This window comes from Dissoconium aciculare, assembly GCF_010015565.1.
Source record: "Dissoconium aciculare CBS 342.82 unplaced genomic scaffold K489scaffold_3, whole genome shotgun sequence".
Classification (NCBI taxonomy): domain Eukaryota; kingdom Fungi; phylum Ascomycota; class Dothideomycetes; order Mycosphaerellales; family Dissoconiaceae; genus Dissoconium; species Dissoconium aciculare.
The window spans coordinates 2,367,830-2,390,679 of record NW_022984953.1 but is presented as its reverse complement, the minus strand read 5'-3'; the positions used below and the strand labels follow the sequence as shown (position 1 = coordinate 2,390,679).

At 51.9% G+C, this 22,850-nt stretch overlaps 10 protein-coding genes across 10 annotated transcripts; 5 read left to right on the top strand and 5 right to left on the bottom strand.

The window, feature by feature from the left end:
• Positions 1-153: 153 nt before the first annotated feature.
• Positions 154-1,137, bottom strand: K489DRAFT_314082 (putative 3; the record flags this gene model as incomplete). The annotated part of the gene is made up of 1 exon (XM_033600990.1): positions 154-1,137. The coding sequence occupies one exon, from the start codon at positions 1,135-1,137 to the stop codon at positions 154-156; it is 984 nt and encodes a 327-aa protein (XP_033462735.1).
• A 441-nt stretch (positions 1,138-1,578) lies between these two features.
• On the bottom strand, positions 1,579-2,728 carry K489DRAFT_378228 (uncharacterized protein). Its single transcript, XM_033604359.1, has one exon. It carries the CDS (start codon positions 2,520-2,522, stop codon positions 1,668-1,670), a length of 855 nt encoding a protein of 284 aa, XP_033462734.1. The 5' UTR covers positions 2,523-2,728; the 3' UTR covers positions 1,579-1,667.
• A 1,124-nt stretch (positions 2,729-3,852) lies between these two features.
• Positions 3,853-5,091, top strand: K489DRAFT_165271 (uncharacterized protein). Its single transcript, XM_033599333.1, has 2 exons — positions 3,853-4,921; positions 4,975-5,091. Exons 1-2 carry the CDS (start codon positions 3,961-3,963, stop codon positions 5,031-5,033), a joined length of 1,020 nt encoding a protein of 339 aa, XP_033462733.1. The 5' UTR covers positions 3,853-3,960; the 3' UTR covers positions 5,034-5,091.
• A 1-nt stretch (position 5,092) lies between these two features.
• Positions 5,093-6,489, top strand: K489DRAFT_165250 (uncharacterized protein). The gene has a single exon (XM_033599332.1). The coding sequence runs from the start codon at positions 5,313-5,315 to the stop codon at positions 6,111-6,113; it is 801 nt and encodes a 266-aa protein (XP_033462732.1). The 5' UTR covers positions 5,093-5,312; the 3' UTR covers positions 6,114-6,489.
• Positions 6,490-9,999: 3,510 nt separating this feature from the next.
• Positions 10,000-10,623, bottom strand: K489DRAFT_165241 (uncharacterized protein). The gene has a single exon (XM_033599331.1). It carries the CDS (start codon positions 10,439-10,441, stop codon positions 10,058-10,060), a length of 384 nt encoding a protein of 127 aa, XP_033462731.1. The 5' UTR covers positions 10,442-10,623; the 3' UTR covers positions 10,000-10,057.
• Positions 10,624-11,366: 743 nt separating this feature from the next.
• K489DRAFT_408315 (glycosyltransferase family 2 protein) lies at positions 11,367-14,258 on the bottom strand (the record flags this gene model as incomplete). The annotated part of the gene is made up of 3 exons (XM_033607465.1): positions 11,367-12,340; positions 12,393-14,130; positions 14,196-14,258. 3 exons carry the CDS (start codon positions 14,256-14,258, stop codon positions 11,367-11,369), a joined length of 2,775 nt encoding a protein of 924 aa, XP_033462730.1.
• Positions 14,259-16,987: 2,729 nt separating this feature from the next.
• Positions 16,988-18,429, top strand: K489DRAFT_378223 (uncharacterized protein). The gene has a single exon (XM_033604358.1). It carries the CDS (start codon positions 17,365-17,367, stop codon positions 18,208-18,210), a length of 846 nt encoding a protein of 281 aa, XP_033462729.1. The 5' UTR covers positions 16,988-17,364; the 3' UTR covers positions 18,211-18,429.
• Positions 18,160-20,492, bottom strand: K489DRAFT_429907 (glycoside hydrolase family 30 protein). The gene is made up of 3 exons (XM_033608390.1): positions 19,936-20,492; positions 19,819-19,876; positions 18,160-19,764 (listed from the first exon to the last, which is right to left on the bottom strand). Exons 1-3 carry the CDS (start codon positions 19,994-19,996, stop codon positions 18,384-18,386), a joined length of 1,500 nt encoding a protein of 499 aa, XP_033462728.1. The 5' UTR covers positions 19,997-20,492; the 3' UTR covers positions 18,160-18,383.
• Positions 20,493-20,568: 76 nt separating this feature from the next.
• Positions 20,569-21,355, top strand: K489DRAFT_165153 (uncharacterized protein). Its single transcript, XM_033599328.1, has one exon. The coding sequence runs from the start codon at positions 20,752-20,754 to the stop codon at positions 21,226-21,228; it is 477 nt and encodes a 158-aa protein (XP_033462727.1). The 5' UTR covers positions 20,569-20,751; the 3' UTR covers positions 21,229-21,355.
• Positions 21,356-22,435, top strand: K489DRAFT_165154 (uncharacterized protein). Its single transcript, XM_033599329.1, has 4 exons — positions 21,356-21,566; positions 21,613-21,761; positions 21,817-22,095; positions 22,157-22,435. The coding sequence occupies exons 1-4, from the start codon at positions 21,482-21,484 to the stop codon at positions 22,334-22,336; spliced, it is 693 nt and encodes a 230-aa protein (XP_033462726.1). The 5' UTR covers positions 21,356-21,481; the 3' UTR covers positions 22,337-22,435.
• The last annotated feature ends 415 nt before the right edge of the window (positions 22,436-22,850 follow it).

Genomic DNA, 22,850 nt, shown 5'->3' with positions numbered 1-22,850 from the left:
ATCTCCAGGGCAAGCGGCACACAACTTCATGCAATTCTGTAACGATTCCCGAAATGCAGTTACGTGAACCACTGAAGCGATACTCGTGAGCTTGTAAGGCCGTCACGAAATGCACGTAGCATGACCACCCATTCGCGTTGACCATATCGTCTCTCACCCGCTAGCAAGGACAGCCTGCACAATCGCGTCGGCACGGTCGCCGTCAAGGTACTCTGTCTCACCCTCTAACTCATCCAATTCCAGACTGGCTTCGAGTGCTCTCCTTACAGTATCTTCTTCGACTTTGACCTTGCCAGCAATGAGCGCGCGAATGCATCCGGCAACTCGTGAGATGCCTCGACGTGTTGGTGCAGAGATCTCATCGTTCTGACTGGAATACATTGCGGCACTCGCAAGCTCTTCTAGACGGTTGAGGCCAACCACATCTGAGGAAGAGCCTGCCAGGTCGATGGAGGCACCTCCCTCGGCTTTCTTCTGCGCTGCAGAGATCCAGATGTAACCGTTGACGCCGAGAATGACGTCGACTTCACCTGCGCCAGGCGCGGCAGGTGGTAGCGAGAAAATTTGTCGCTTCGCACGAACAACTCCCGCACCACCACCAACGCCAGCGACAGCCATGAAGTAACCGTTTCGTAATTTGCCGTACTTCAGGGAACGTGTGTGTAAACTCGCTGAGCCGTCTTGGAATAAACTCTGTACTTCCGCCACGAGAAGATCACCCTCGGCAAAGAAGCCTCGAATCTGGAGCTCGTCTACAGTCGTGCGCTTACGGAGGATACCGCCAGGCAAGTTGATACTACTCAGTAGAAGATTCGCAAGCAGCGGTGCAGCGACATCAACTTTCCATCGGCGCGATTGCACTTCCACGATGCGACCAACGACGAGATCACCGATCTCAGGCGTATATCGAGCACGAAGCGGTGCAACTGAGAGAAGCTTGTTCGTCTTCTGTAGAGTGCCAGCAAGAGTCGAGCGGATGACGGAGGGGTTTTCATCTGGAGCAACCGCAGCGGAAGCGGAAAAGGTGCCGTGACCACGCATCCATTGAGGATCTGATGTGACCACTTGACCAGGCGTGACGATATGCTTGGTACGATTTGACTGATTTGATCCGGGACCCAGATTGTCAATGTCCATGGCATCTTCACCGCGATCATCGTCCTCATCGTCGTCCTCGCCGTACGTGTCAAGATTTGTCGAATTTGATTGCCATGCCGATTTCGATGTGGGGATAGGAGCAGCTGGCGCAGGCGGTAGAATCGTTATCGCCATATTGTACGTAGGATGCTCTTGTGAACAACGGGTTTTGATCAATGCGAGAATACTGTTGAAGTCTGAAAATTGACCATGCGAATGAAAGTCTGGTGATGCACATTGGAGCTGCTGTTATCGATACGGCTACAATCGTCATCCACAAGGTCTTCCGTAACGCTTCTGGGGCAAATGTAACCCTAACATGGATCTTTGTCAAGGTGTCGGCGACCTATGTCCACCTTTGCATGGCCTATTCGCCAGAACATCCAGACAATGGTTTCAGCACGCCAAGTCACCCAATGGATTTACGGAAACGTCAACTGCCTTGTGATACATTTTTGTGACGGAAACTTTCCAACATGTAGCATGATATCAAATACTTCACGGTATCTCTAGCATGGCTACATCAGAGCTCACGATGGAACAAATCTGTTCAGAGCATCGTCCGGGCGACCTCCATATTTCGCCGGATCAATAAACTCCTCTCGGATTAACTTGCCAACCTCTCCATGATGGTTGTCTTCCCATGCTTTGATGAATGTTGGGCCCGAATATTCCTCAATGCTGGAATAAATGATTCCGCCCATGCGTTGCAGGACAATACATCGCTCATCCATTGTCCTTGCCAGTCTCAGAATTCCACAGTTCCTTGGACGCATCTTCTCTTTGCCATTCCGACCCATGATGATCTTCTCACAATCCAGAACGCAGAGCGCACCCGGTGGATGCGATGGCCATGCGACACGAACCCATCCACGTTCGCGACGAGTAGGCACAAGGCGTTCATTTGCCGCAACTGCGTCGTGCGCTTCTTCATCACCGTTCTCGAGCTTGCAGATGAATCGGCGTCGTCTTTCGCTATCCCACCATGTCGCTCCCAGGCGAAGTAGCTTCTGGCAGAAGACGTCCTCGGCGGACTGATCTGAATCTCGACGCAGAGGGGGGTCTAGTGGATCGAGCTGCAGGTAATCAAAATCAGCAGGACCAACGTTTTCCAGGATAATACAGCCCCCGCGAGATGGCCAGCCGTGAAGATCGATTCCGTACTCTCCGATCAACGTGCGTTGAGAAATTCGAAGATTATGATCGCGCGGATTCCCTGGACCGAAAGTCCTCAACGATGGATTGTGCATGCGGTCATCTAAATAGGCGCTGTTGTTCGCTATCGGAGATGGACGATCCATGTCGAAGAAAGGAGGAGATTTGCGAGGCCAGAGGATGATTGAATTGTATTCGTGCTTGATGGCGTTTGCCCAGGAAGCCCACATACTCTGGACTGGCGAGGTTGATGGGTTGTGAGGCGAGTGTGAGCTCTTCGTGGTGTGTCTTGTTTTCAAGCTGCAGTCGTCACCAGTTCGAGATCCAGACGCACACTTGTGCGGTCAGTAACTGGAAACTCTGCTTATCATGAGGTTTTCGGGACATCGGAGGTCTGCGCATACTCAGACAGCTGATGTTTCACCATCGCGACCTTGGAAAAGCCATCAAAAGCCAGAGGCGGCAGCGTAACGCCAGGGGATCACACATGAGATAGCACCACCTGGGCAAGCCAGCTTCCGCGCCGCACAGCCGCGTGGTCAGTTCCATTATGCGCTAGTGACGAGCTGATCTCCACAAATCATGCACACCTCGATCGATTATATGCATGAAATTCAGGAGCTCAGTTTTCAGACCAATCGCCGTTGATATGTCTCCCGAGCGCCTAGATAGGCATTTGTCGACATCCAATCACTGTCACATACAGATGGTCTCTGATCTACTGCACTGTCCCCTCGGGAACACCAAACGGACGCAACTTTCCCACGGCAAAACACACTTGGACCGGCAGTCTGGCCGACCTGCAGGTTTCCCTCACGAACGAGTGGCCACATGTTGGACTGATTATCGTTTTGAAGCCGCAGATGTTTAAGATTTCACGGTCCCTGGCTTATCACCTGCGCGTTTCAAGACTTCCCGCGTTTGATCCCTTCAAACAATGGCGGAGATTTTGTGTCTTGATGGACTCCGTCAGGCGTCCTCCGATGCTTCAAGATACATGTATCATTCAAACCGGACGAAGCACTCCGACAATTAAATAAAAACGAGTCGATATCATACTCTACCCTTCAAGGTCATGACGTGGATGACGAACTATTAGTCATTGCAGACACCGAGTATCAGGTCAGTCATCGGAGCGCATTGTCTGATTTGCCCGATGTCTATTTCAAGGGCTATCGTCTCGGGGATTTCTCACATCGCATCGAAAAATAGGCACAGTCATTATGAAGCGTAATCAGAAATATAAAGCTCTAATGTCAACCCTTCCAAAGAGGTTCTCATCACCAGCAGCCTTCGTGCTCCTCAAAGGCAACACGCACTCACCCTCCGTCAAGGTCAACCTCACATCGCACTTTCAATCGCCTCTTTCAAATAACGACAAACACAGCCCCGCTTCCATTGGGGAGCCAACCAGACTGGCATCGACAAATTCCAACCGTTGCTGTTGTTAAAGCTCTTCACGCCAATGATTCACACAGCATTCAATAGCCGCTTTGAGCATCCTGGGCAGCAGCTGCCGCCAATGTCCCGATCTTGCCATCAGTCCTAGTTGCAACACCTTGGGAATTACACATGGCAAAGTGACATTGCACTTCTAACAAACAACCTCGTCCGGCCAACGGCTTCATAAGGGAGTGGTCTCCTTACACCATTACCAAAGCCTCCACAATGCCTCTGATGCCTAGGAAAACTCTAGCCATACTCTTGATCTGGTGTCATTTCGCCGCATCTATTCAAGCTCTGATGCCTCTCTCTCAACTCAGAGGCCCAGACTACAGCAATGACAAATTTCCTCCTTATCCACCCATGACGAATCTCGATGGCACGAACATTACCACCCAGAATCTGAGAGGAACACGCCTCTATGGTTGGAAAGGTTGTGATGTAAGCGAGGCAAAAGCCATCGCTGAGGCGTACGTCGATTTTCAGAAACTGGCCAGTCCACTTGCGTCCAACATCGACTGGGCGAGTAAAACTGCCGAAGACTTTTGGGGCAACGATAAAGGTATGCACCGTCTACCAGACGATCGAAGGCGACAAATCCAACAAATCTTCCAAGCCCAGCAACAAATGTACGCCATCGGGTGGCATTTACTCCCACCCTGGTGGAAGAGCCTTTGGATTGAGGTACGATGTAGCGGCGGAGATGGCTCTGGAGACCCGCAGAATGAGTGCAGGGACCAGAAGCCCAACGATGGAAGATGTGGGAGTGATGAAAGTGAACCAACCGGTGGCGACGACAACTCACTGGAAGCATTCGTGGAATCTCCCACGTTCCACAAGCAGCTCACTTACAGTCGCATAACATTTTGCACTGGTTTCTTCAATCTCCCTTCCCTGTCCGAGGTTATGACCATTACGCCGAAGAGACCAAAAGCTACGCGAGAAAACCTTGCATCTTGGAACAATCGCGCCCGCATTTTTCTCCACGAGACGACACACCTGGATTGGTTCATGAACACTCCGCACGAGAGTCCGATGGTCAATGACCTCAAAATTATCTCCAAAGCGAGCGAGCAAGACAGTGATGGTGAGTATATCAAAGACTGGACTTATGGAGTCGCATTTTGCAAAATCTTGAAGAATTATGGTCGATTGAGCCTAGTCGGCTTCTATCCTCAGCGAAATGGTACGGAATAACACTCCAAGTTCAAGATGAGAACGTGCTGACAAAGATTCAAGCGGATTCATTTGCGTGGTTTGCCCTGGGCGCTTACATTAAGCAGGTTACTGGAACGTAAGTTTCTCTCATGTTCGTATGCAGATCGGACATGCGCTCATACGTACCGTGTTTGTGCATCTCCGAGATCCTACAGTCTGACACCACTTACAGATATCCGCCGAATCCTAGTCCCAGGCTGGTTCCCTTGCACGATCCGTGGGACAAGGATGACGAAGATGTCAAAGGACTTGGGCGCAAGCGCGATACACTGACTCGCCAAACCGACGCGATTCCCTCGGATGATAGCACAAACGATCTCGAGCATCGCGTTCCAAGGCGCGGTTGCTCGGACATAGTGATGAAGCAAGGCGCCAAAAGCGCAGGGATGGAAGACATCCCGAAAGCGCCGCCACCAGAAACGCCGCCGCCAGCAACTGCGTCCATTCCAGACCGGAACATATGTCATGAGATCAGTGGAGACTACTGGGTCATGTCTCGCGATGTGGCCGTCTCCAACGTGAAAGACTTCTGTGGACAAACAGAGCACAGCAAGAAATATAATGTTGGTTCCGTCAACGAGCTCGAACTTTCGGTCAAGAACAACAATGATGATTCACGCAGCCCGAAAGACTCGCCATCGTGTGTTGAGCGATTTCAGAACGCTGTCATCGATGGCTGCGACGGCGACGACGCAGTAAACAATCCGCACAACTACAAATTCGGCTCAACTTTGACAACAGGCGACGGATGGGAGTACCGCATGACTCCTCTCAGCAGGCAAGTCAACGAACTCAACTGCGACGCCAGTTACAGATTCTTCTGGGACGGCTTCGAGATCCGCGGGAAGAATTGGCGCGAAGCTGAGCTCGGCGCCGGAGGCGAAGGTCTGTTAAAAGAGCTCCGTGGCTGCGGGGTGGTCTCCGACTGGAAGTTTGAACAAACGCCAAACGACTGCTGCTTTCAGTGGTACTCCTCTGGGAGCCTACCGATTGGAACGAGAGACTGCGTCGGTCGTGCTGTTCAGAACGCCGGCGCGTCGAGCCCGGGCAATTGCTGGGGGCCTAATAGACGAGGTTTGCGCAGGCGGGATAACATCGACAATTGGCCGGGCTACGGAGACAGCTCGCGGCACGTTTTTGAGAACGTGACATCAGCCTAAAAGATTGGGCGTCCATTGCGGCAGATATTAGATGATATGTTCTGGGAGGGCTCTTTATCTTTGCGATGTGGCCAGTGAGTGAGGGCACCTAATAGTCTTGTTGGATCTTTATGGGATGCTAAATTGCAGGTTTTTCTCGTATTCTTCATAAATTCTTCCACAGCGAGCAAGCACCGATTTTTGAACGATTTATCATTGTCAAATAGCGAAGTCTCTGTATGTGACCAAACGGACTCGTTTACAGCAGAACGCGCACAGCAGAGATTGACAATTTGCCCGAGATGCGTTTGCTCGTTATGAAGCATTCAGACTCTTCTTATCGACCTATTGAGACTCATGAATATGTCTGTCCTACATCAGTGATCCTCATAAACCACAATTGCTAGGAGAAAATCTAATTCGATGCTAGTATTTGTAAATTACTGATGCAGGTAGAACAAAACAAAGGATCGATGCAGTGAAAGACTATTATGTTCAAATCGTTCGTCAAAGCATGGTCTCGGTGAGCTAGTGTATCATCGCTGTCCTGCAGTTATGTGAACTCAGAGAGGGCCGATAAGTTAAAGCATACCATTGATCGTTCTACCTTCAGTGTTCGGAAGGGTTTTATGCCTCTCAGTTGCAAACATTTTCTCGCTAACCTGAGTCATCTGGATCCTCTCAGGCTTACCAAACGTCCTATTTCACATCGTCTCGAACAGCGCATTTAGCTCGCAGCGTCTGTACCAGGTCGCTGTATCCCCGTTTTGATGCCAATTTTAGCACAGACTCGGTCACGATGATTTCATCGGTCTTAGCTCCTGCGTCAAGTAGCATACTCGCTATGTCGAATCGATCGTTCAAAACCTTGACGTCATCACGAAGAAGGCGCCAGCTGAAAAACCGATCATGCTCGAGAGATGTCTGTAGTGCAGTGCCTTCATAGAACGCTGGGTTGCCTTGTACCTCGACGTCGGCGCCTCTACCGAGAAGTATTTTGACCGATGTCGACCTGCCCTCATATGCTGCCGCCTGTAGCGGGAAATACCAACGTCCCTGTAGGTTGACGTCGGCTCCATTATCAAGAAGTATTCGAATTATCTCATCCCTACCATAGTTTGCAGCCGCTTCCAAAGCAGTGCCGTGTTTTCCACTTGCATTGATGTTTGCCTTCCTCTCGATGAGCATTTGCACCATCAGCTGATCTCCCATCGCTGATGCTAGCTGTAGCGCACTGCCGGATAGATCACCTTGTGCATCGACATCCGCGCCCCTATCAAGCAGAAGTCTGACTATCTCGTGAGATCCTGACTCAACTGCCACTTGTAGCGCACTACCTCTTGTTCCTCCCAGCGCATTAATATCAGCCCCGCCCTCAAGCAGGAGCCGGACTGTCGCTATGTTGCCAGGCCCTAATATAGCAGCCTGTAACGCATTGTGATACGGATAGCCCCTTGCGTTAACATCGGCCCCATGGTCAAGTAACGTCTGTACAATCTCGTAGAGACCCAAGTGTGCTGCCGCCTGGAGGGCATTGCCGAAGTCTCGTCCTCGTGCATTGATGAGAGCCCCGTCATCCAGTAAAGCACGTAATAGTCCGTAATGGCCAAATCGAATGGTCCAAGACAGAGCCGCGCCGGCACTGTTAGGCTGACCAAAAGGATCGTGACTGCCTACATGATAGGTCTCTACCCACCTATATCGTATATCGTCTGTACTTAGGAGCAGGAGCGCGCGACGCTCGGCCTTAAGCTCGCCTCTACGCAGGTGAGAGGGCCAGTAAGTTGCAGCATAGGCCAGAAGAGGAAAGACGACCGTATCTCTATCGCGAAATCCTGTCTTCGCTTTACTTTTGCTGTAGTGTATAAAGTACGACAAACAGCTCTGCGCAAGGTGGTCCTCGCATGATGCGTCGGACAGGTGAAATCGTTTCGCAGGACCACCGAGAATGCGGTCGGACATGAGGTACTCCTGCACAGAGAAGTGCGCCAGTCGTACTCTAGATTCCGGTCGGACATGCATGTTTGGCAAATTGGCTGACGTGTCGTTATCGATGAATGGGGGCTCCACGCAGCCTCGTACATCATCATGATCTTGGACGACTATGACCAGTCCTTCCACGCTGCCTTGAGTATATTCGTAGTCTTGATCAAGCATGACTAGTCCTTCAAGAATACTCAAAGGGCCTTCAAAGTATTCGTCACCAAGATTCTCTACTTCGTCCTCTCCGTCGTCCGATAATGTTATGCTAGTAGCGGCATGAACCTCAACGAGCGATAATGGTCTCTGCGCAAACGCGATCCATCGAAGCAGATTCAGCGCATCCTCTGCATATCGATCTCCAATATTTGCCAACATCCGCTGGTAAGTATCATCTAGCGTTTTAGGGAGATCTTTCAGGACTTCCTCAATAAATCTTCGTTTCATGAATTTGAGTTGTCGAAGCTCCAGCAATTGACAGTAAGCCCACCGAAACCTAAAGAATCATAAGCAAAACGACAATGTGTGGCCAGTGTGTCTGACGTCTCATACATTCCATCTGCCTTCTCCGAGATTGTCCTCAAGATGAGTGCCTTGGAATCTTCGTTGATTCTAGCTAGTCGTCGATCACTTGAGAGTTGCCTGGACACGTATCGCTTGATATCAGCGTCGACGGCGGCGGTCTCTATGGACATGGCTTCTGCCTCCAGGATGCCCATCGTCTCGTGTATCCCACGCAGTTCCCGACTAGTAGCGCAGACTCTCAAAGAAGGAATGCTTCGTGCTAAAGTTTCCAGTCCTTTCAACAAGTTCTCTCGGGCATCGCTCTCCTCAGGGCTTTCATCCAGCGCATCTAGCATGAGAACGGTAGTAGGATATGCCTGTGCGGCAGCAGCAACGATGCCCTCTAATTTATTCTCATCAAGCGAGCCTCCGTTTGAGTTGTCATACACTTGCAGTAATTTTGCAAGCCCAGGACCCTTACTCCCGAGCTGAGCAGCTAGAGAGCGAAGGAGATCCTCATATGTCTGCTTTTTCTGGTCTGAGAAGGTGAAGTAGAAAACAGCAAAACCGACATCGTCTTGACTTTCGCAATGCGCTTTCATGTCTTCGATTGCCGTCGAGCAAATCACGGTCTTTCCACAACCGGCCTTACCAAAGAGCCAGAGATGTTTGATGGAGCCTTTCTTCCAGCGCTGATACATCGGAGATTGGAGCAACCAGTCGCCGGTGTGAGGTTCGTGATGTTTGCGCGCTGACGCATGATTCGTCCAAGGATCCGACGCAGCAAGCCATTTGATCAGCTTTTGGTGCTGATCTGACTTCTGAATAGACCCGAGGGTTTCATGCTGAAATTGGTTCGACTGCTGAAGAGATGCGAGGACTTTCTGCTGAGATTGACTTGACTGCTGAAGAGTGACAAGAATCTTCTGGGTTTGCTGACTCGTCTCGAGATGCAAGATCTGTAGAGCGAGCTGTAGATGGCCTCGGAATTCGCTCACAGCTTCCTTCAATTTCTTTAGAGTGCTCGCTTGGAAAGGATACTGCAGCCGCTGAACAGCCGACAAGATCTTCTGTTTGGAACCTTCAGGCTGCGCATGCTTCCTGAGCTTATTGGCCTCCACCGACAGCGTCGTCAAGGCCTTTACGCAGGACTGCAAGCAGCTTTCCACACGATCGGATCTTTCTTCGTCCAGTGTAGGGTCCTGGAGTGCTGTATGGAGAATGGTCAAAGTCTTGCTGAGATCTGCGACGGAATTGTATATTTCTGTGATGTCGGAATCATACGTCTTCCAGGTGCTGTAGTACGTGAGCAGGCCCTGGCAGACTTGTATGCCGAGCGAGGCGATGCCTACGGCAGTGCCTAGCACTTCCATGGGGGAGAAGACAGCTCCTTGGACTTATCTTCCCTCGGACAACAATTGAGCGCTGATCAAAGTAAAGCGACGGTCTGTATCGAAATTACGATGTCATTATACACGATATCACGAAGACTGCCAATGTGGTCGATGAAGCTTCGACGAATAGTGCTCTATCGCACGATGTTGCGAAATGATGTCTTTGAAGATTGAACTTTGAAGAGCGATGTCGCAACTCACGGTATTGCAAGGAAATATGTAGTGACAAAGCGATCTCCGACGAGCAGTAAACCCGGGGCCTATGTATCGAAAGAAGCAGAAGAAGCCTCGACCGGGAGCAGTTCTCGAAGCTGGTGCATGCTGCATGAGCTCTAAGCCACACTGCGGCCCTCCAATCAGGCCCGCAGCCGGCCACATCTTGCGCCTCACCGGTAAGTCCAAGTGCATGCGCGACAGACGTCCGAATGAGAAATCGCTGACACTGAGCAAGACGACGCTTGCTTTTGACATGACTGTGGTGGGTCACGATATGTAGTCAATGCTTTAGCCAGCCGTGTACCTATTGCCAGAGGCACGTACCTGATTATGTCAGCCACCGGTGGGCGCTTACGTCACCCACCGCGTTAGGTGGCCCTCTCTATACGTTACCTACCGCGTGTGATGTCCTTGAATTGCCATTAATGAGAGCTCCCACTATGGGTGAGAAAATTGGGTAATATATAGATATCCGGCGATCCATTGTGTTGACATCACCATTTGGTGCCTGAGGCACCTGATATACCCACCTGGCCTCAGGCCTGTGGTGTCTTGTCTGACACCACTATTCTGTGCCTGAGGCAGCTGAGCGACTAAGCTGGCCTCAGGCCGAGGTCCAATAGGCCTTGGCAGGTGGACAACATAGTAGTCCAGGCCTCAGAGCCGGCACGGTTATAATAATGGGGAATAAGGAGGGACACCTATCTTTCAATACAATTTTAGCTGCGTCTGCATGCAGGCAGCCCTTCCGTGTATCACCTGTACGGCAATAGTACCAGACGAAACCCTGGGACCGTTCCACGCTAAGTCGGAGCCCAGTGGGAAACCGGGCACTCGTGACCAGCAGTCACCAGAAAGGTTTACAATAGCACCTGGGCATTTCGATAGACAAACACCAACATTTGGATGTCTTTACCAATTTTTCCTATCGAAAAGATAAGGGCTGCAGCAACAAGCTGACCATGGAATGGGACTAGCATAGCATACACAATAGGGACGGCGCATTTGGAAAAAAGGCAACTAAAAAGAACCCAAGAAACTCCCATTGAGAAAAAGGTACAAACAACAAAATAGATCGGATTTTTTCCCTTTCCCCCGCGATCTCGCAGCAGAGGGGTAAGCAATAAAAGAACAACAACAGCAAAGCCGACGAGCAAATAGTAGACAGGCGGCGCCTCCACTACCGCTTCGCGCAACAGGCCAAAGCACCGGTCTTCAGCAAAAAGTACAGACAACCCAAGAAACGGATGAGCGACAGTCCCGCCGTAACCCACAACAATGCGCGGAAGAAGTTCGCCGTGCGGACGTTGACGTCGCTCGAGAAACCGAACTTATCGGCCGAGGAGCTGGTGATGGCGATGGCGAGGAGGGCGTTGGTGAAGATCCACACGGTGACGATACGCGTGCGGAAAGAGCGGTAGGAGTCCTCGAGGGTCTTTTTGGTCTCTTCCTTGGGCGCGACGTAGGCGGTGAGGGCGCGTTTGACGGTTTGTTCGAATTGAGAGTCAATGTCGGCTTGCGGGAGGTCGATTTCTTCGATGACGAGGGTACCCTTGCCGTCGCCGGTTTTGACGGTTTGGGCGGAGGGTAGGGCTTCGGCTTTGTCTGATCCCTTCGTTCCCCAGGAGACATCGTGCCAGTTGGAGAAGGCGTAGACCATGAGGATGTTGATGTAGGAAGTCATCATGAGCAGATACTGGGGGAAGGAGGTGAACATGTGCCATGGGTCGAGGTAGAGGAAACTGGCCACAAAGTAGAGACCGAAGGTGGCGGCGAGGGCGATGATGATGATTCCGGAACCGGTGCTGGAAATGAAAGACCGGAGGAAGTCTTCGGCAGATCCTGACGTGTCGAGGCCCGTGCCTGCAGGACTAGTGAAGGCTTTGATGACAAGGTAGAAACTGTCGACAATGACATAGAACTGGATGATGGCGAAGACGACAAAGGATGTGATGTAAGACCAGCGACTTCCCTTGGGACGATTACCGAGAGCCAAGATGAATTGTAGCAAGAGGAATCCCACGTAGAGGTAGTTGATGACAGTGTTGAAAATCGGAGTCGCCTTGTTGCCGAAGGGGAATGCTCGTTGACCGTTATTTTCGCTGGGTCTTCCGACAAGATCAATAATGATAGTAGTGGTCAGGTAGTAAGAAGCTAAAAATTCGTCAGTAAAAGTCCCAATGCCATAGTCTGCGATCTGACCCACCAAGCGAGAACCATGATAGAGTGACAGTCAGAATGTTGTAGAGCAGTTGAATATGGAAAAAGAACATTCGCAGAATATTGTGTCCTGACCGGTACATGCGACCGAAATGCATGAGGGAGTAGAGTGTGGCAGCAAAGGAACCGTTCAGCCATCGACGACGCTGGCCGATGAATTCGGGTGCACCTTCAGGCACGTCGGTTTCACCCTTGGAGGCCTTGACGTAAGTCAAATGCCACTTGCTGCCGGCTTTGGCGACCAGTTCGAAACACAGAATACGATCTTCGGCCAAGAACATGTTCTTCTTGAAAATGTTCATGCCCTCGATACCCTTGGGACCGAGCTGCTTGGAGAGCGTGTGATCACCGTGGAAGTACTGCTCGAGGGGACGACCCATGATCGCACGGAAGCGGTAGGCCGAGAAAGCACCGGGCAACACGGAAACGTAACCGAAAGATGATTCCAGCGGTTTGTCGAGAATATTGGAGATCTTGTACTCGAAGTTCTGAATGGCAACGAGAGGGTTTACTAGGTTACGCCAGCCTTTTCCGAGCAGTGCGTGGATCTCACCACAAGCACCACCGAGATCCTTGTCGTTGTAGAAAGCCTCCCAGAGCGAGAGAAGCGCCTTGTGACCGGGCTTGGTACCAGCATCGAGAAGAATGCAAACCTCGGGGTTCAAGATGCGGCCGAAAGCGGTGAAGAGCCATCGATGCGAGTTGATTTTCTTGCTGTTCTTCTGCTTCAGACAGAAGATCATCTGGACGGGAGGGAGAGTAGTCGGGCCATCATCGACCGGTCGGATCAATTTCTGGTTGGCGGTGACTGACAATTGTGTGGTGTACTCGAAAATGTGGGCGACCGTCTCTTTTCCGTCAATGTCCTTTTTCATGATACCGTCCTGGTAGATACCGATAGTGGCGAGGACGTCGAGGGTGCCCTTATCGCAAGGGTCGATACCGTCGAAAACCAAGCATACGACAATCTTTTGCCAGGCGGGGCCACCCTTGTTCCAGAACTCGGACTTTTTGAGGTTGACAATATCGCGGATGTTCTGCATGACACCGTGCAATGTTCGCGAAGTCAATGTCTTGTCTTCGTTGTAGTAGGTGATGGCGATGAGCAATTCAGTGTGACGGTTGTACATGGCCGGTCGAAGATTGTATCCATTTTTCAGGGTGAAGTCATTGGGGTCGCAAGTGGCTGCGGTGTATCGCAGGTGTGTGAATTCCTCACTGCCACTCTCGAGGTCGTTGCGGTATTTCGGCTGAACGGCGTTCTGGATGGCAGATGGCACGGGATAGTCGGCACTGAGAACGGCACCCTGCACAAGCTTGACCTTACGGGTAGCATTGCGCTGCAAACCACCTTTCTTGGCCGCGGGTCCACCAGGCTGTTGTCTTTGTGCCCAAGCTTCTGTGCTGCCAGTCTCACTGCGCGCATAAGGGCTCGGCACACGATCTGGAGGAGCATATCCGGGGTCCTCTAGTGTTGTCCCTGAGTATCCACCGTGATAATCATTGTTGACATATGGCCCAGCCTGCTGGCCTCCTACATATGATTCATCGAGATTGTATGCTCTGGGGTCGTGGCCGCCGGGGGTGCCGGCGCGGCTGTGAGGTTCATCGAAGGGACCGTGAAAAGGACCATTCGGGTTCGAGTGGAGCAGAGAGCGTTCTTGCTCCTCGTCACTGTCCCGCAATTGCTGTGGGTGGTATGGCTGCTGTTGCTGTTGCTGCTGCTATTGGCAATAGTCAGTATATGCTTCCCGAAATCGACAGAAATTCATTGCGATGAAATACTCACACCAGGCTGATGCGGTGGGAGGTCATGTCCGTGGCCGTAGCCACCACCTTGATTGTAGGCCATCGTATCAAGGATTATTTATTTCGAGGTCGTAGAATCTGTTGGCTCCAATCCGGCTGTCAAGGCGCCAGGCCCGAGTACCGAGCGCGTGAAAAGAGTCGAGAGCTGGCGACAGCCCGTCGTAGCTGCAATGATGATTCTCGATGATTGAGATTCCGTGAACTTCGAGCGGTCGAGGGACCCAACTTTGGGGGTTCAGGGTATAGCGCCGGAGATGGGGAGAGAGCGCGGTATCACTAGGTAAGAACTCTAGTAATGCGCAATAATACAGAGAAGGAATAGAATGTGAGTATATGGAGAGTGGTCGTAGGATGAAAAGAGGATGATGGCGAAGGAGGCTCAGCCAAGAAAAGGAATACTGGCGGTTTCGTATTCCCTCTCAGTTTTGTGACCCAGCTCAGAAAAGCGTCAGGGTGCTTCTGTAGCAAGTCCACGCGGAGAGACGCGAGATTTGCCCTACAAGGAGGATTGCTTGGCGAAGGGTCCTTCCTCGTTTCTTTGGTGAGGGCTGGAGAAGTACCACTTCAGAAAGCCGTTTTTTCGATGGGAAATTTGGTAGAGATGGCAGGTCTGTCTGCTCAAAATCGCGCTGGGGCTCGGGTCAATGGATTTTCGAGCAGTCAATTCGTGCCCGGATGAATCTTCCTATACGCTGCAGATGTCGAGGTTCCGCAGCTGAGGAGGCGTCCAGGAGGTGTGAGAGGCTCTCTTCCGCTTCTCCTGAGCTACTTAGCGTAAACGCGGGAGAGTGCGCTGGTGACGTTTAAGCAGAGACAGGTAAGTGATCGGCGCCAGGAGACAAAGAAAGGGAGTATGGACAATGGGAGAGTAAAGATCACGGTTCCGCAGGAGAAGGTACGAAATGATGAGTGCTCTACTATATGTATCTTCCCCTTTGAACTGTATCACCTGCGTGCGCGTCTATTCGCTGTTGATGATCCCTCTCATCCCCGAGTGACAGGAGGATAATAATACATTTTGTTAGTACGTACAGCTGTCGTGGCGCATGACCGCCTGCTCTGAAACGTCGACGATGCAATGTACTGTACACTTTTCCGTGCGGTGCCTTCACCACCAGCGAGGACAAAAAATTATGCGCCTCGAGGGTCTACGCCTCAGGCTTGCATGGGCAGAAACGTCGTTAAACTTCAGGGTCGACTCTATTTTTAACTGGCATAATTAATTTTCCTCTCGATCCTCGCCACATTGGCGACGCCGCAAACATCGCTGTCTGTGATTCAAATGGCATGGCATCGTGATGACTTCATTCTCGATTCGAACCGAGCTGACGAAGTAACGGTATTGCATATGAGTAAGGCAAAAGAAATACGAGGGCGACAATGTAAGGATGCAGCGCAACGTGACCACGAGGCGAAACGCGTGTCATTGCCGCTTATGGATTCGCCATTGTTTCGTGGTCAGCCAGCTACCAGCCAGCTTGCCCGCCTGCCCGCCCACCTGAGCAGTGGTGAAAAATAATGGGTGAGTCTGGGCGCGCACGGCGCGGAAGGCAGCGAGCGGGAGAACTTTTAGGTGCAGAAGCGTGTGCTATTTCGACGTCAGCACTGCCACTGCTAGCGGTTCGGCCAGCAGAGTGCGGCGTTCGAAGGTCCCACCCTTGGTCGCTCCAACGCGACCGGCGGTGGAAGGCGACGGTTATGGTGGTCTGCGATGAAACCGTCGTAGCCCGGCTATGAAGATCTTCGTCTGTGGACACCCAGTAATATGAACGACCCGCTGATCGCTTCCTTGTGAGAGACATCCGGTAACGTGTCGTCCTTGAAGCAATTTCATGTCACCATATTGCGACGTCCCTCGAGATGCGAAATATCTGGCAGTTTCAATGTCGTGCATGACAGGCATGGGGGATAGAGTCTACGCGCCTCACGAACTAGGCAGAGGGCTCAGTCAATGTCGCGAGTCAGGTATTGCAAGCACAGTATACAGCATGTGCCGCACCGCTCTTTCATCTTCGGCAAGTCGTGTGCAAAGCATTGGTGACGGCGGCGTGGAAAATTGCCAACAACGGGCGACCTGGGAGCCTGCGGCACAGCCATTGTCGCTAGCCACGTTGCCAGCCACGTCAGGCGCCTCGGATCTCACCACCCGAAGGTGTTTGTTGAAGATGTGGAGCGGTCAGATCTGCTCGCATTGGATCTCGCAGCTCTACAAGACAGGAACTGGGATGTCGCCCGTCTGAAGGTACGGGAGCACAGCGTATTGCGACGCACGAGGTGATGTAGAACGTAGCATTCATGTCGTGCGCCGGGATCTGTAAATGGAATTAACGACTAATACAGTCCAGAAGACAACCGCAGAGCCAAGTTTGTGCCTGAGGCATCCCGCAGCCAACGTTCACAGAGCGACAGAGCCTCGGGTAAGAGGGTCAAGAGGTAAATCGTGACGCCCGAGAGCATTTCTAGATATTGTTGGCCTGCTGCGAACAGTTCAAAATACATGTTAAGCACGATGGTGTGTAGGTGACGCATCAAGCTCATCACGTGTGCAGTGATCATGTCGTCGAAGCTTCGCCATAGCCACGCGAAAGCTCAAAGGCCAGGATTTCAATGCCCACCTGCAAGGAGGACATCAGCTTCTCCACGATGCAGTGTGCTTAAAAAAGACCACGATGCAGCGATCTCGGGCAGCTACCACTGTAACAAGCTAGCGAAACAAGCGAGTTATAAGTCATGAGGAGGAGAAAGGACTTTGATCACCACTGCACTCCATGACACCCGCAGTAAGCTATATCTGCCTTTTGCGCTACTGTAGATCTATAGTCCAGACCCTCAATCTGGAGATCGTGGCGTGTCTACGTTGATCTGCGCCTCACGATGACTTTTTCGTGATGTCCTTCAGCCTCACTGAGGTGTGTTTCACAGCATAAGTTCTGCACATCGGCAGGCAGTCTATCCTCGGTCTTGGTCTTACAAAGTCGCTACCAGCGATCAAACGCGACAAGGGTGTCTCGAAAGATATTGTGCCAATATCAAGACGACGACCAAAATTCATAACCAAGATCAAAGTCGAAATCCAGTCAAACCAAAAAGGCTAAAAGGCCCAGAGTAAACATCAATCGGTCGCCAGCATCATCACAATCGACAAAATCATGAGCCGAAGTCCGATTTCCCCAACTTCTCCCACCTCACTCGCCTCACCAGTCACCTCCTACTCCTCCGCCCTGTCCAACTACACCAACCTGATCATCGTCTGCGGTCACGCAACCTACATCGGCGACGGCACCGACACCTCCGAAGACCAATGGATCCTCGCGCCCTTCCAGCGCTCAAACCGGGAATGGCGCAAACGCAGCGAACACGAGACCTTCCTCGCGCACATCCACCTGGCCGCCCTCAGCGCCCAACACGACTCCCGCGCGATGATAATTTTCTCAGGCGCCCGCACCACCTCTTCCGCGGGCTCGCGGTCCGAAGCAGAAGGCTACGCCATGATCCTGCTCCATCTGGCCCGGAGCAGCCCGAACCTATTCTCGCGCGAGATGCAGTTCGCCCTGGAGACGCACGCGACGGATTCCTACCAGAACCTGCTCTTCTCCATCCTGCGCTTCCGCCAGCTCACGGGCGCCTACCCCCGGGACGTGACGGTCATCACGCACGCGTTCAAGGAGCGCCGCTTCCTCGAACAGCACGCCCCCGCGATCAAGTGGCCGGCCCACCGCATCCGGGTCGCCGGCCTCAATCCGCCCTTCTCGGCCGTCGAGCTCGAGGAGGTCATGCAGGGGGAGAAAAGCCGCGCGTATGATCTCTTCGCGGAGGATCCGTATGGGATGAGGGCGGTTCTGGCGGAGAAGCGGCGGGCGAGGAATTGGGATGCTGCGAGGGCAAATGTCTTCTTGGGGTTTGGGCTCGGAAAAGAAGTTGCCGGTCTGTTGGAGTGGATGGGGGGTGTTAGTGGGTGGGAGACGTTTCCGGGGAGATTGCCGTGGCAGGATTGAGTACGATTTTTTCTGTAATTTCTATTGGAAGACGAAGGCAAAGGAAAAGGGAAGGAAAAAGTCCTGGTGATGATGCATCAGATATGGACTAGATATCACATGAGGATATATATGATGAGTACATAGCAACAACTTTTGTCAGACCGTAGTCGAGACTTCTCTCCACTGCGACTTTACTGCGCAAACTGAAAAGTCACCAAACTCATCGCTGGCAGCGCATAAATCACATTCGTCCCGTTCGTAACCGGCAGTGGCGCAACATCCAACCAATCATCCTGATCCGTCGTCTGCACGACCCGGACCAAATTCGCCTTCGCATTCGGCTTCTGCAGGGTAAGATTATAAGTGGAACTCTGCGCATTCATGAACAGAACATTCCAAGTCGAATTGTCCTTGCTCCGCGACGCGACGGCATTCACCGCCGAGGGGAGCTGGGTCTGCTTGATGTCGTAGCGCACGCTGCCGGGTCGGTGGAAGTAGGCGAAATGCTTGAGCATGAAGGCGCGTTTGGTGTAGTGCAGGGTGTAATCTTGGGATTGCCCGTAGCGCGGGTCGACGTAGACGAGGCCGTCGTTGAAGCCGGAGGTCGGAGCCAGGGCTTTGGGATCGCAGCTCGGGCCGTCGAGGGCGGGCGAGCAGGGGAGGAAGGACACCGCGAGCCACCAGTCGAAGCTGGAGGCTTGGACAATGGTGAGGAATTGCCAGACGTAGCGGGCGACGATCAGGGCGTTCTGCATCGTGGGGTCGTACTGGGATCCGAAGATGGGGATCCCGGAACCTGCGCGGGTGGAGCAGCATGTCTCGGTGAACTTGACGGGCGGACCGTTGGGACCGACTTGAAGGTTCACCAATGTTCGGTATAGGCCCAGGGAGAGATCATCGGGAAAGTCGTAGTTGTGGACGCTGATGCCGGAGAGGCTGTTCTGCGCAGCGGGCAGCCACAGCGGATACTCCAGAATCGTCTCGGTCGTGATTTGACTCGTCTCGTCGCCCATGATGGAAATGCTATTGACAGCAGTACTTGACGCATTGTTCAGGGCGGTGCGCAACGTGCTGAAAACATACGGCCGCTTGGTGATTCCGACGAACATGCCTTCCTGGTTGCAAGCATCGCGGCTGACATCAGGCTCGTTCATAGGCGAGATCCACTTGATGCCGATGCCTTGGCTGGTCCAGTACGAGAGAACCTTGACAATGTAGTTGACGAATTCGGGGACTTTCTCGCGAGGCATATCCCATCCGCACGCAGCGCCATTGGTGGAGATGTTGGAAGGAGCAGCATTCACAAAGAAGGTGATTTCTGGCACCGCATACTGGCTGGCCATCTTCATGAATGTGACTCCGGCGCGATCGCGTGAGAAGTCGTATGTGCCGTTGCGCAACAGAAAAGATTGCGCAATCCTTCCGGCGTTGTTGACAACTCGTGTGTCATTACCTCCATCACCACCGACATTGTACCGGTAAGATGAGAGATAGAGACCATCTTGCGAGAACAAGAAGCGACCCAAGTCCTCTTGCACTTGTGTTGGGAAATTGATCAAGTCATTGGGCCACCTGGAAATTATTAGCAACGAGAATAAGCGCAGCGAGTTTGTTTTGTAGATTCACCATGCGCCTGATGCACCAAATGAGGTGAGGGTCTGTTTTGGTGATGGATTGATTGTCACTGAGAAATACGTCAATGGCTGACTTCAATGGCAGAATTACGAGATCGACGTCGCATACCAATGGCGGCTGCTGCCAGGTGCAGCGATACAGCGCAGGCCTGAATTATTGATGTGCGCATGGCTTCTGGCGATGTTGTGAGTTCAACAACCGATGAATGAGGTCGATCGCGAATTCAAATGTTGGGGCGACGACGCATTGATATCATGCAATGAGTGGCGAATGGCAAGATCTCCAAATTCTATCCCCGACTCGAACATTGCTCCGGGGTGACGATACGGCATCTTTGAGCAAGCTAGTGACACCAGCGAAAAGATGGCATGGCTGCAGCCACAGACGCTAGAAACTTCCCAGCGCCCTTCCTTGATTGGTCTCACGATGTCTTTCTTGTCGATGATTGCCATTTAAGGTCGTGGCAGCTCGACCAATCGATGGTTCTTCCGCGTCTACCACGCGATGCCGAAGTGCGGGGGATTTGGTGTCGTTGCATGCCTCGGGCTGGGTTTCGGAGACAAAGGAGGCCGGCCGGCGAAATGCTGAGACATACATGCCAACTTCATGCACGATATTTTTCCTAGGATCATCGTGAATGCGTATGCAAGGGATGATATTGCACTAGGTAGAACATTCCTGCCGAAGCTGGGATGTAAATTCATGCATCAATAACCATCGCAGTTCTCCGTTCCAGTGTTGAATGTCCCTTGACGGTGAAAGTCCCAGAATATTCAGACCCGGGAAGACTTCACGACCAGTGGGCGAACATAGAACTTGCACGATCCATTGACAGCCCTGGAGGTGACCGAATGCACCCTGAACATGTTGAAACAAAGCAAAACGACCTTTGATCGGGTCATGTCCGTACGTAATTAAGTACCCATGAATATCGCCTCGAGCCTGGGACAAGGCAGGCTTAGGGTTGTATCCAACCCCAACAACGACCAACGCGCCAACCTTGGACGTCTGCGGCTTCTCTTGACCAAACTCTTTTTAGTGTTAGAAGAATTCGTTAGAAGATTGTCATCGACGTTCATTGCAGCCCTGGAGCGCAGCCTTTCCTCATCGTCTGGGTCGTCAAATGTATCTGGACCGGCATCAATACTAACCCTAAGGAAAATCCGTTCCAAGGTTTCGACCTTGGAAGAGTCCGCACCAGGTCTGCTTTCATGCCTTAGGTCGTGGACATGCCGACACAGGACAAGAATGTTCTCGGAGGTAGTGGAGCGGCAACGGTTGTTTCTTCGCCAGTGTAAAGTAGTGCACGTTTCGGTTTGCCGGGTTCTGGGGACAAGACAGGTACATACCCAGGTATGTGCACAAGGATCTCGGTCTGGCCCGGCGTGGCCCCATCGCTAAATGGGTTATCGTCAAGAATCGCACATCATTTCGGACCTCATGATGCGCCATCGTATGATGGTGGCTGAAGACCAGTGGGCTGATCGCTTTGCGAGGTTCAGTATGTGCCCATTCTGTTGAATATGTATGTATATATATACCCAACAAATTGTCTCCATGATCATCCATATCTCGCATAGTCTCCTTCCAATTCCTCGCACGCAACAAATCCGGCGGGAATTCAAGTGTCGCTGATCATTCCCGAACCGCAAACATGACCACCTACAAGTTACTTTTGTCTATCGACGACCTCGTGCTCCAATCGAACTCGTCGGACAATCTCTGTATCGGCAGGAAAGGTAAGTCGCGTCCAATCAGTTTCCAAGAAAGTCCTAACGGGTGTAGTCGGCGATGCTTTCACCACCGTATTCTTGGACGCTGCCATCAAACCCAAAACGGCCGGACAGAAGAGTCTAGGCGCGGACAATATCCTCAAGTGGCTGGACAAGTTTCGTGTCTTTGTGGCTAGCCCACAGCCATCACCTGAATCTCTAGTATGTGATCACGTAGGCAGCGCTGATGGGTCTGGACTTACGCATCACCGAGTAGATCGAATTTGTCTCCAATCATGTCAACATCGCCTTCGGTCAGCAAGCAGTGCTAAACTCACTTCCCATGTTTGAAGCGGTCTCACAAGCTCCGGCCAGCGACTTCACAAATCCCACAGGCCCGGAATCATCCCAAGACTCTTTTCTCGCGCGAAGAATTCCGAAGGACCTTCGGGTCGGCATTGAAATGGGACTCCCGGACGACCGGTGGACAGTGATCTATGTCGACAACGAGACTCACATGACAACTAGCGACATACAAATCACTCCACGGAACGAGGTATCATACATTGCTAACCCCAAAGATCAGAAGTTCACCATGACTAATCCCGCCGTGATAGTACATTATCTTCTGGAAGGCTAAGACGACGACAAACTCGGCAATCAACCTCTCGCAAATCCCCGATGCGTACAAGTTCAGCTTCGACAAAGGAGCTGATGACATCTCCATTCGCTTCGGCTATGCTATCCCAAACCGGCCAGACGGTCGAGAAAATCCGAATTTCTACCCGGTGGTTTAAATATAATCCCCGAGGCCGAAGGCACAGCTTGTCCTTTGGACACGTTTGAGCCATGACTTGTTGCTCTGTTGGAAATAACTGCATCGGCCTGCGGCCAGCGGGCAGACCTCGACAAGAAAATGGGGTCCCTTCCATCCCGATCGTGTGTTCGGTTCAATGTCGCTATCAAGGCCCAGACTTTGTGGCCGGCCTGCTCGCTCAGCTCGTGCGAGAAACGCAAGATACAGAGGCTGCCGCCGTTTTATTCTTATCATCGATACAGCCGAAGCGCATGTTTTCGCAACGTGGCCAGATCTCGAACTCTTTTTTCTGGCGCCGATGATGAACCCATAGTGGAGGCACGTAGGCAATGAGGCTAACCTTGGATATTTGCGTGTTGATATTGTTATTATTACAAGAAGTGGAATGAAGAAGGGCCATAAGCTGACGTCATACCATTTCCTGTCCAAATACGGTCAAACTTCACACGCAAACACCAACGATCAGGCAAGCCGCGGATACTTGATGCACGCAA